The sequence below is a fragment of the Manihot esculenta genome, chromosome 15 (assembly GCF_001659605.2).
Source record: "Manihot esculenta cultivar AM560-2 chromosome 15, M.esculenta_v8, whole genome shotgun sequence".
NCBI lineage: Eukaryota > Viridiplantae > Streptophyta > Magnoliopsida > Malpighiales > Euphorbiaceae > Manihot > Manihot esculenta.
This window is the reverse complement of record NC_035175.2, coordinates 25,977,001-25,988,455: the sequence shown is the minus strand read 5'-3', so window position 1 is coordinate 25,988,455 and position 11,455 is coordinate 25,977,001. Positions and strand designations below refer to the sequence as shown.

Genomic DNA, 11,455 nt, shown 5'->3' with positions numbered 1-11,455 from the left:
TTGGTGTCAGGGCAAATTAAATATTACAAAATAGCGACCAATCAACGACCATTTTTTAGTCGCTAATTTGTTGTCATGGCAAATTAAGTATTACAAAATAACGACCAATCAGCAACCATTTTTTGGTCGCTAATTTGGTGTCATGGCAAATTAAATATTACTTAATAGTGACCAATCAGCGACTATTTTTTGATCGCTAAATTTTGATCGCGAAATGATCGCTGTTTTGATCGCTAATTTGATCGCTATTTCGTTATTATTTGATCGCCTCAAAAAAGAGCATTTGGTCGTTATTTCGTTGCAAATTAATAGTAAAATCAAAAAAATATTTGTTATTTAATTTGCTTTTATTGCTGATTAGTCACTAATATTGACCCAAACTTCCCATTGAAAGTTTTAATAATACTATTGACCCAAAAAGTTTCACAGCTTGACTAAATTCCACAACAATAAGATAGTTAATAAAACAGTACAAATAGACCTTAATCAGTTCTCTGAGAGGGCCAATAAAAAAAACCTAACTCTATTGCTTAATGTTGACTAGATCCTAAGGTATCATCATGTCCTGAACCAACCAATCAAATCCCTCAAGCAGCCCCTCCCGTGTATGCGCTACAGCCCACGATTTTCCAATGCCTGGTTTTGTCCATATTCTCCAGGTTTAGTACCTGCAGAAGTTTTGCAAACTCCATTTTAGAATTTCAAAAGACGAAAGCAAGGCTATAAATCAGACATAATAACTTTGGAAGAAAAGAAAATGGAAAGCAAGGCTATAATCCCCAACACCTTAGCTTTCGTTTTATTAAAATGGAAAGAGGATGCAAGAAAAGGTGAGAAAAAAATAAAACATGAAAAGGGGGGGATAGAATTGAATTATAACTCGGAAGAGAAAAGAAAAATCAGCTCATGACAACCATTCTCAATTGCAAATATCAAGAATTACATAGTCAATGATATGGGCATATGGCAATTAAAAATTACAATGGAAAAAATTAATTTGAAGGCAAATGTGCTTAATGCAGCTAATAACAGTTCTTATTAAAAACTACCGGCAGTTGAATGAGAAATAAGTTTCGAACTCAAAAAAAAATATTTTCTTTTTTTTTTTCAGCATAGCTGGGAGCTTTCTTTGTTTAGCATGAGCAAGAATGAGAGTGTTAAGATGAACAGACAGAAAAGAAAAAGAAAAACACAAAGAAATAGATAAGGAATTAACATATTCATAGGAAGATGGAAGTGATACTTAATACAGAAAAAAAAGTTAAGAGAAAGAAAACAGGAATTATAGACCAGCAAATACACCTTTGAAGAGTATAAAATTAAGAGAAAGAAAACAAGCCCATTACTTCTCACTATGTAATGATGTGCATCAGAGGAAAATTACAAACAAAACATCCATGAATCCAAATTCACCATCCCGTTAAGCCCAATCCAATATTGGCCAGCATTTTTCTATTGGGATCGCAAAGATAAGCTGATCAAATATTAAATGTTTGTCCTAATCCAGTACTTGACATCAACAAGGGATTGACCATAAAAAGCTCCTGTGGGATGGCCATTAATAGGTATGCATATTACAAAAAAAAAGGTTACAAAATTTGGGAATTTCACATAAGATATTCGTGTTAATAGAAAAAAAAAAACTTAAAGAGCTGTGAAGAACCATACTGAAATGGCAAGAAAAGATAACTGATAGAATGCAATTGAAAAATGGAGATAGTTTAATTTTTAAGTTGAACAAATACCTGTAATTAACAGATTAGATCCTGATTCAACTTTAAGAGTCAAATCTTCCACCAAAACATTACCAGTTGGGGTAACAACCTAGAAGGCATTACTGCTATAAGCAACACAAAATGTGTAATAATAACAACATGAAGAAATGAACTCCTTAAGTTTTGACTTTCGGGTACCTTGACCTTAGAAAACTCCACATAATCAGCTTCACTGAAGTAGTTCCTACTTCCACTTCTTTGTAGAGATGTTTTATCTTCAGAGTTTAGCTCTCTTGATATTACTATTAACTCATGAATGCGATCAGCATAACCACTGCAATAAGACAAATATTAGGCTTAGAGGATAACCAGAATCATGTGTAAGGCATGCTCAAGGACAAATCAATCAAGTTCCCTACTAATCAGTAAAATAATAATCTTTTATTTGTTCTTTTGCACTCTTCCTCTCTTTTTCTCTCCAAAAAAAATTTTCTCACTTCATTCCATAAATTATTTTCATTGGAGAAAAGTGGAACATGGATGTGATGTAGAACAAATAGAAGTATAGAACATTCAAAGGGAAAGAAACAAAACTTACAAAACTCTATTAATCCTCAATTTTTTATAACAATAACTCCAAAAGACCTGAATTGCATAGGTATTTGTAGACTAATACTAGGAATTAGGAACCCCGAAGCAAGAAAATACTAAACCACTGCTAACTAGGAATATCAAACCATTGACTAATTAAATAAACATTACTTTCCAATTAAATTTCCTAAATCAATGTGGAACCTTCTTCTACCACATATTTTAGTTCTAACTTCTTTCATAAGAAATTGGGTAGAGTTAATAACTACATAGGTACTTGTAGACTAATACTAGGAACCTCAAAATAAACAAAATAGTAAATCAATGTTATCTAAGTATATCCAAGCAACATTAACAAGGAAATTCTAAAAAAATATATAATTAAATATTACTTCCTAATTAAATTTCCTCAATTTCTTCCTAAAATCCCTGATAGAAGAAGGTTCCACATCAGGAAGCAAGAGCAGTTTTATGGAGGGAGGGGACCGGGGGCAAAGGGAAAAAACAGCTGATATTTAGAAGGTGAACAAACAAATAAGGCCTCCTTCGAGGCTAGGATGCCAAGAATATATTGTTAACCACCTGAGACAATTGAGTCGCCTTGAACTTATAGAAAGAGTTCCCAAGGACTGAAATAGTGATATAATAACACTGGTGTGATATCTTAAGTTGCTTAACATTGTTGCCCTTCCCAAAGTAGAGGCATCAGGTCCCTGCTCCCAACACATAGGCCTGAGAACATTAACATCATGTGTCAACTATCAAGTGGAAAATTTTTAAGAGACCAATTTCATCATATTAAGCTCAAAGGTCATCAGAAGCCATTCAAAAGAATAAAATACCATAAAGAATATCAAGAATTCAGATAAAAAATTACCAATATCCAAAAAATATATTTTGGGCTAGCATAAGAGCACAGGCGCCAAGTATAGAGAAGGCCATCAGTAACTGCTGTCAGGTCTTCCTGTACCAGTTCACTCAACTCTGAACAAAATCTTGGCACATCACTTGCAATTCGTTGTTCAGGATTAGTAATCCGACCATCAACATGAGATATCTTATAGTAAGCCATGTTCTGAAACCCCAATAATGATGTAATGATGTAAGAGAAAGAAAACAGGAATTATAGACCAGCAAACAGGAATTATAGACCAGCAAACATAAAATTCCTTTAAAAATTAAATTTCTTTACCATTAACCCTTAATATCAGACACTACCGAACCCGATTAAGTCATAATCACAACAAAAACAAAAAATAAAAAATTCACACAAAATCCACATTAACAATATTCTAAAACACATCTCAATATCACGAAAACAACTCTAAATGGTAGTGTTTATTTCAAAAATTTTCAATAATCTCACTAAAACAACTCTCAGTCCGTTCACAATAATCTTTATTACAAATAATTTTCAATAATCTCACAAACGAAAACTTCACATAAATCTTAATATTTTCACAAATTTAAGAAATAAATAGATCTCACAAACCTGCAGTGACCGAGGACGCGGCGAGGAGCAGCACCGGATAGCAAGACTGGAGCAGAGGAAGCGGCGGAGAAGAGCAGGAACCGAACGCAGAAACGACGTTGACAGCGTGGAGCACGATCGGCGGGAGGCGCACCAGACGAGTGACGTAGAGGCGGAATGGGGGAGGGGAGGGCGGCAGTAGACTTTGAGAGTTGAGAGAGATTTAGGGTTGGGTTTTATGGGTTATTTTGATTGCAGGTTTGTTTATTTATGTTTATTTTTTATCTTTCAATTAAGATTTTATTTTTATAGTTTATATTATTTAAAATGTTTTATATTATATTTTTATTAATTTTGCCTTTAATAGTACAATTAAGATTAGGGATTAATTATTAGGGATTAGAGATTAGAATTAGGAATTAGGTTAGAGTAGCTATGTAAACGGATCGGATATTTTCGGGTATCCGATCCGACCGAACTCTAATAGGACGGATTTGGATAGTTATAATTGAGTTTAGGTTTTAAAAATAATACCCGTTGCGGGTTCGGATCGGATTCGGGTTTTATGTACAGGGTACTCACTACCCGAATCCATTTATATAAATAATTAATCTAATATAAAAAAATATATTTTATAATAATATTTATAAATTTTTTTTATATATTTTTATTTAAAAATTTAAATTTAAATATTCTTTAGAAATATTATATTTTTTAAATGAAAATTATTAATGAAAAATATTTTTTATATAAATTATTAATTAAAATATATAAGATTAAACGGGTTCGGGTTTTATTCGGATAACAATAATCGGATTTGGAACAGATTCGGATAGTTTAAATTAATTTTTAATCGGATTCGAAACGGGTTCAGATATTACTAATATAAATCGGGTTCGGGTTCGGGTAGTTTAATTTTCACGAGTACCCTACCCGTTTACATCCCTAGGTTAGAGCATCCCTTAAATTGTCAAAACGACGTCGTTTTATATACCGAATTGAAATTACTTAATTTAAAATTTTAAATAAAATAAAATTTAATTAAAAATTAAATTAAAATTTTAAAAATAAAATGGTCGCTGATTGATCGCTATTTTAGAGATTAAAATTAAGGATTAGGGTTAGGGATTATGAATTAGGGATCAGGAATTCGGGATTAGAAATTAGAAATTAGGGTTAATTTTATTATGAATTAGGGATTAATTATGAATTAGGGTTAGAGATTACAAATTAGGAATTAGGAATTAGATTTAATTTTATTAGGGATTAGGGATTAATTAGATATTAGGGATTAGAGATTAGGATTAGAAATTAGGTTAGAGTAGGGATGTAAACGGATCGAGTATTTTCGGGTATCCGATCCGACCGAACCCTAATAGGACAGATTTAGGTAGTTATAATCGGGTTTGGGACGGGTTCGAATTTTAAAAATAATATCCGTTGCAGGTTCGGATCAGATTCGGATTTTATGTACAGATACCCACTATCCGAATTCGTTTATATAAATAATTAATCTAATATAAAAAAATATATTTTATAATAATATTTATAAAATTTTTTTATATATTTTTATTTAAAAATTTAAATTTAAATATTCTTTAGAAATATTATATTTTTTATATGAAAATTATTAATGAAAAATATTTTTTATATAAATTATTAATTAAAAGATATAAAATTAAATGGGTTCGGGTTTTAATCGGATAATAATAATCGGGTTTGGAACGGATTCGAATAGTTTAAATTAATTTTTAATCGGGTTCAGAACGGGTTCGGATATTACTAATATAAATCGGGTTCGGATTCGGGTAGTTTAATTTTCACGGGTACCCTACCCGTTTACATCCCTAGATTAGAGCATCCTTAAATTGTCAAAACGACGTCGTTTTATATACCGAATTGAAATTACTTAATTTAAAATTTTAAATAAAATAAAATTTAATTAAAAATTAAATTGAAATTTTAAAAATAAAATGGTCGCTGATTGGTCGCTAATTGGTCGCTATTTAGCGACTAATTATTTTAGTCGCTAAATATGGTCGCTAAATATCCCTGCCCAAAAAGTTGTCGCAATTTCGTCGCAAATATGGTCGCTAATAACTCGCGCCATTAATTCCCGCTAAATTAGCGACCATTTTATATTTGGTCGCTAAATAGCGACCAATTAACAACCAAAAATTGGTCGTTAAGCTTTTTGTTAAATAAAAATATTATTTCATTCATTCAGTCGCAGGATGGTCGCTGATTGGTAGCTATATAGCGACCAAAAAATTTGGTCGCTAATTTTGGTCGCAATTTCACAGTTTTTTTGTAGTGTTCGGCCGCCGAACATTGTGAAGTTCGGCCGCCGAAGATTAAGTTCGGCCTCCTAAACTTGCCCAGGTTCGGCCGCCGAAGATTAGTTCGGCCGCCGAAACTGCGCGTTCCTTAAAAACCCCCGCGACAGCTCATCATCTTCCTCGCGCGACTCTCTCTCTCCCCGAAGCTTTCCCTCTCTTCCCCGTAGCTCTCCTCATCTCCCTGTCCCAAATCACCCGTTTTCAGCCTCTTTTCCCTCAAAAACTTCCATTTGTACTCTGTTTTTCCCTCTGAAACACCAAAAATCAGCTTCGTTTCTCCCCACGGAACCCATTTTTGAGATTTCTCATTTGGCTGTTGGTTGGGTAAAATGGGTAGAAAAACCACAGCCCGTAGACACCCATACTTTAGAGGTCAGTCTAGTAGGCAGTCTGAGCCTCCTAGGTCCCCCTCTCCAGACCCTCCTACCTCTCCACCGTTTGAGTTTCCTGTTGTTAGAGAGGGTGATCCTGCTTTTCAGCCTTTTTCTCTCAGGTTTGTTCATCCTGGGAGAACAGTTCATCCCAACAGTGTTCAGCTTTTTCGTACTCAGGGTTTCCTACAGCCCTTCATTGTTCAGGGATGGGAGCACCTTCTTATCACTCCATCCGACACCCATCCTAGGATTATTAGGGAGTTCTATGCAAACCTACACACCTTCACCCGTCACACTCCCCCTCACCTAGTCAGTTTTGTAAATGGTCAGAGGGTTTATCTCACTCCTGACATCATTGCTCGTCACCTAGGTATCCCCAACTCTGGGGCTGTTGTATCCACCACTCATAAGTGGATTACTGGTGAGGTCTCTTCCCTTCACCAGACTAGGGTCATTTCAGGAGACGTAGATCGTGAGGAGCCCTCTAGGCTTAAGGCCTGTGACCTCAACACTCTCCCCAAAGTTGTTCACCACATAGTCACCTATGAGTTTCTCCCTAGATCGGGTCATAGGACTGCACTCTCCTACTCTGACATGTTTGTAGTGTCTTGTCTGCTAGAGGGTCGAGCCCTTAACCTGCCACATATTATGATTCACTCTATAGCAGACTCCCTTAGGCTGAGTCGAGGCTGTCTCCCCTTTGGTCGTCATCTTACTCTTCTTCTCCGAGCCCTAGGTGTTGACCCAGGTACCGAGTCGGCCTTACCTTTGTCTAGTGAGTACACCCCCTATACTGAGGCTACCCTCCACCACATGGGTTTAACTAGGAGAGGCAATGAATTTTATAATTCTAGGAGAGATTTTGCAGCTCGCAGAGCAGCACATGCAGCAGCACAGGCACATGATGGTTCTGATGAGGAGTCAGATGATGCTTCTCCTACTGATCTTGAGACAGAGCGAGCTCCCAGAGGCGATGCTAGTATCGGGCGGTCCACCGAGCAGGGTACATCTTCACGGACTGCATCTGATCTGTATGATGCCATGGGTCGTCTGGAGCTGCAGATTGCTCAGATGTTTGATCGCCAGGCTCAGATGTCTGATCACCAGACTCAGATATCTGATCGCCAGACTCAGATATCTGATCGCCAGACTCAGATATCTGATCGCCAGACTCAGATGGAGCAGCAGTTAGCACGACTTACAGACCAGCAGCAGACCCTGATCGAGCAGCAGAGCCAGATTTTGCACCTTCTTCAGCAGTCATCTGGAGTGCCACCTCCTCAGCCTCCTCAGTAATCTGTCTGTTTATTTGGTTACTTTTGTTTTCCCCTTTTGTTATTGTGATATTTTTTTGATGATGTCAAAAGGGGGAGAGATGGTATTACTTATGTATACATTTGATAATTTTTATGGATATTGGCTATTTTTATTTGACTCGTTTGGATTAAATATTTTTCTCTCTTGGTTTGTGGATATTGTGTGTATTCATTTGAGATGCATTTTTGTTGGGACTCATTCATTCATATAGGATCCATTACATCTCATAGCATTGCATTGAGTCAAAACCTCCCTTATGTGTCTTCTCACTTTTTAAATATGGCATAGAGTATTTTTAACAGGGGGAGCACATTAAGGGGGAGAATTCTTTTTTAAAATGCACACACTACACTTATGATTATTATCCTAATGTTTACCAATTGTTTGTCATCATCAAAAAGGGGGAGATTGTTGGACCTAAATGTCCTAATCCTTGTTTTGATGATTAATAAACAATTGGTGTGCTACTAATTATTTCCAAGAGTGTTTGTATTGAGCTTGCAGGTCCCTTATTGAAACAAATGATATTGCTTCAGTCACAAAAGTGAAAAGCGCCAATTTTGGAAGCATACTACAAGAAAGGGATCATAAAGTATTTTTATTTATCATGCTTGTCATTTTATTCATTGTGAATTTCAAGTAATTAATTGTGATGGCTCAAGGGTTCTTTCATTTCTAATAATTCTTTTAGATATGGCTATTTTTTCAAGTACTTGACTTTCAGGGACCAAAATGAAATTTTCCAAAAGAAGTGATTTTGAAATTATTTTTCATCAAAATGAAAGATCTAAAAATATAGGTTGCAAAAGTTCAAACGGTTTGAAAAAAGGATTTTTACAGCCTAAGTTATGATTTTTCAAAGATTTAAAGAATTATTTTTTTGCCCCCCTAAAGTCATCTTTCGGCTTCCGAAAGTCAGGGACAGAAACGAAAGTCCCATATGTTCGGCCGCCGAACATTGACTTTCGGCCGCCGAAAGTGGGTTTTCAACCAGCCCCCTAAGTGTAACCTTCGGCTTCCGAAAGTGAGGGACAGAGACGAAAGTCCCACACTTTCGGCCGCCGAACATTTAACCTTCGGCCGCCGAAAGTGTGTTTTGGGTCTGCCTCCGAAGCCTAAAGTTTGGCTTTCGAAAGTGAGGAACAGAAACGAAAGTCCACCATGTTCGGCCGCCGAACATTGAGTTTAGGCCGCCGAAAGTTCAGTTTTAAAGGAATAGTTTCTTCGCCCCAAATGGTTCGGCCGCCGAACTCTAAGCTTAGGCCGCCGAACCTGAGTTTTTCTGGGCACAGTATAACGGTTATTTCTGAACATAAACGGCTTTATTAGCATTTAATGCACCCCAACGGTCATATTTATGATAGAACTATAAATGCAACTTGTTTTTGTTGTTGTGAGGTTACAACAACCATCTAAGCAAATATTTATTGAGATTACAGCATTTTTCATTCTCTCTCTCTCAAAACCTTGAGCCAAAGCATTGATTTCTTGAAAGCTTGTTTTGAGTTGTAATTGGTTGGCTTTTCTGAGTGAGTAAAGGTTGATTGAGAGATTCTGTTGTTGTGAGTGTGGCATTGAGCAAAGAATTGCTCTTGAGTGGAAAAAGAGATTTGTAAAGAGCAAAGGCTTGCTCTAAGATTGTAAGGGTTTTGATCTTCACCCAAAGAAGATTTGATAGTGGAGTTGAACTCTCAAGTGGACCTTGAGGAGAGGACGTAGGCTTGGATAGCTGAACCTCTATAAATCTTTGTGTTGATTTTTCTCTTCCCCATTCTCTTCTAATTTCTTGTCTTTGTCATTAAATTTTTTATAAACCCAATTCACCCCCCTCTTGGGTTGCCTCAAGGGACAACAAAAACTAATCAAACCTTTGCAAGATTGGATAAAAACATGTAAAATACTCAAGAAAGACAGAGTCTCACCTCAGAAATCGAAAGGAATCGGCGTGCATTATCCTTTCAACCGACTGAGGGCGGCTGGCCATACCACCTTCGGCGGCCTATCGTGAAACTGAAAGCCATGCATGTTCGGCGGTCGAACCTCAACTTCGGCGGCCGAACCTGGCTTTTCTGCCTTGGTTCATTTCACTCAAAAACTCATTTCCTTATGCTTTAAAACTATGAAACATACCAAAACATGTTAGAAACTCTAACCCTTCTAGAGACTTCCGACATCCAAAACTCCATCAAAAAGTAGAATTCCGATGCCGAACTCTAGCCGGGTATTACATAGCATGGCAAACACACAACATACATACAAAGCACATAAAACTTACTTTAGAAAAGATGGGGATATTGCTGGAGCATGGACTCCCGTGTCTCCCAGGAACACTCCTCAATATTGTGGTGATTCCAAAGGACTTTCACCATCGGGATTTCCTTGTTCCTTAGCTTTCTGATCTGGGTGTCTAGGATCCGTACTGGCTGCTCAACATAGGTGAGATCTTCTTGGATCTCCACATCAGGCTCACTAAGAATCTTGCCCGGATCTGACACAAATTTCCTCAACATAGAAACATGGAAAACCGGATGGATTCTCTCCATTGAAGCAGGCAAGTCCAGCTTGTACGATACATTCCCAATCTTTTGCAAGACTTCAAAGGGTCCGATGTACCGTGGAGCCAGCTTACCTTTCTTCCCGAACCGAATCACCCTTTTCATTGGAGACACCTTGAGCAAAACCAGATCCCCCTCCTGAAACTCTACCTGCCTTCTGCGGATGTCTGCATAACTCTTCTGTCTACTTGCAGCAGTCTTGATCCTTTCTCTGATTATGGGTACCACCCTGCTGGTGATCTCTACTAGCTCAGGCCCTGCCAAGGCCTTTTCTCCAACCTCTTCCCAGCAAACAGGTGATCTGCACTTCCTCCCATACAAAGCTTCATATGGAGCCATCCCGATGCTAGCATGATGGCTGTTATTGTAGGCAAACTCCACCAAAGGTAGATGCTGCCTCCAAGAACCGCCAAAGTCCAGCACACACATTCTGAGCATATCCTCTATTGTTTGGATGGTCCTTTCTGATTGTCCGTCCGTCTGTGGATGGAAAGCAGTGCTAAAATCTAACCTGGTACCCATGGCATTCTGCAGACTCCGCCAAAACCTGGAGGTGAACTAGGGTCCTCTATCGGACACTATTGAAACAGGAACCCCATGCAGCCTGACGATCTCATCAACATACACCTGCGCCAACTTGTCCACAGAATAGCCACTCCTGACAGGGATGAAGTGAGCAGATTTGGTGAGTCTGTCCACAATCACCCATATGGAGTCCAATCTGTTGGACGCCGCCGGTAACCCCACTACGAAGTCCATAGCTATATTCTCCCATTTCCACTATGGAATAGGTAGCGGGTTAAGCATTCCAGCCGGCTTCTGATGTTTCAGCTTCACCCTCTGACACACTTCGCAGGCTGACACAAACTGTGCCACTTCTCTCTTCATAGCTGGCCACCAATAAACTTTCTTCAGATCTTGATACATCTTGGTGGCTCCGGAGTGAACGCTGTATCTTACATTATGAGCCTCTCTCATAATGTCTCCTTTTAGCCCTATGTCGTCTGGTACACACAATTGGCTCCCATAGCGGAGGATCCCCTTGTTGTCGAATCTGAACTCACTATCCTTGCCTGACTGAACAGTCCTGGCA

The 11,455-nt window shown here is 37.8% G+C and overlaps 1 protein-coding gene across 3 annotated transcripts; it reads right to left on the bottom strand.

The window, feature by feature from the left end:
- Positions 1 to 312: 312 nt before the first annotated feature.
- LOC110625884 (ABC transporter D family member 1-like) lies at positions 313 to 4,036 on the bottom strand. Of its 3 annotated transcripts, XM_043950958.1 has the most exons (6): positions 3,799 to 4,033; positions 3,184 to 3,381; positions 2,889 to 3,038; positions 1,914 to 2,049; positions 1,746 to 1,824; positions 313 to 668 (listed from the first exon to the last, which is right to left on the bottom strand). In XM_043950958.1, the coding sequence occupies exons 2-6, from the start codon at positions 3,246 to 3,248 to the stop codon at positions 613 to 615; spliced, it is 486 nt and encodes a 161-aa protein (XP_043806893.1). In that variant the 5' UTR covers positions 3,249 to 3,381; positions 3,799 to 4,033; the 3' UTR covers positions 313 to 612. The 3 variants fall into 3 exon arrangements, with proteins under 3 accessions (XP_043806893.1, XP_043806895.1, XP_043806894.1); XM_043950960.1 differs by lacking the exon at positions 2,889 to 3,038 and having other exon boundaries at positions 3,799 to 4,036; XM_043950959.1 differs by lacking the exon at positions 1,746 to 1,824 and having other exon boundaries at positions 3,799 to 4,034.
- Between the last annotated feature and the right edge of the window lie 7,419 nt (positions 4,037 to 11,455).

Excerpts from the sequence above, each read along its gene's own strand:
- LOC110625884 (XM_043950958.1), bottom strand. The coding sequence starts at position 3,248 with ATGGCCTTCTCTATACTTGGCGCCTGTGCTCTTATGCTAGCCCAAAAT. Across the intron at positions 2,050-2,888 it reads AGGCGACTCAATTGTCTCAG|TGGTTATGCTGATCGCATTC; the intron begins GTGGTTAACAAT and ends GTCTTATTGCAG. Across the intron at positions 1,825-1,913 it reads TGGAGTTTTCTAAGGTCAAG|GTTGTTACCCCAACTGGTAA; the intron begins GTACCCGAAAGT and ends AATGCCTTCTAG.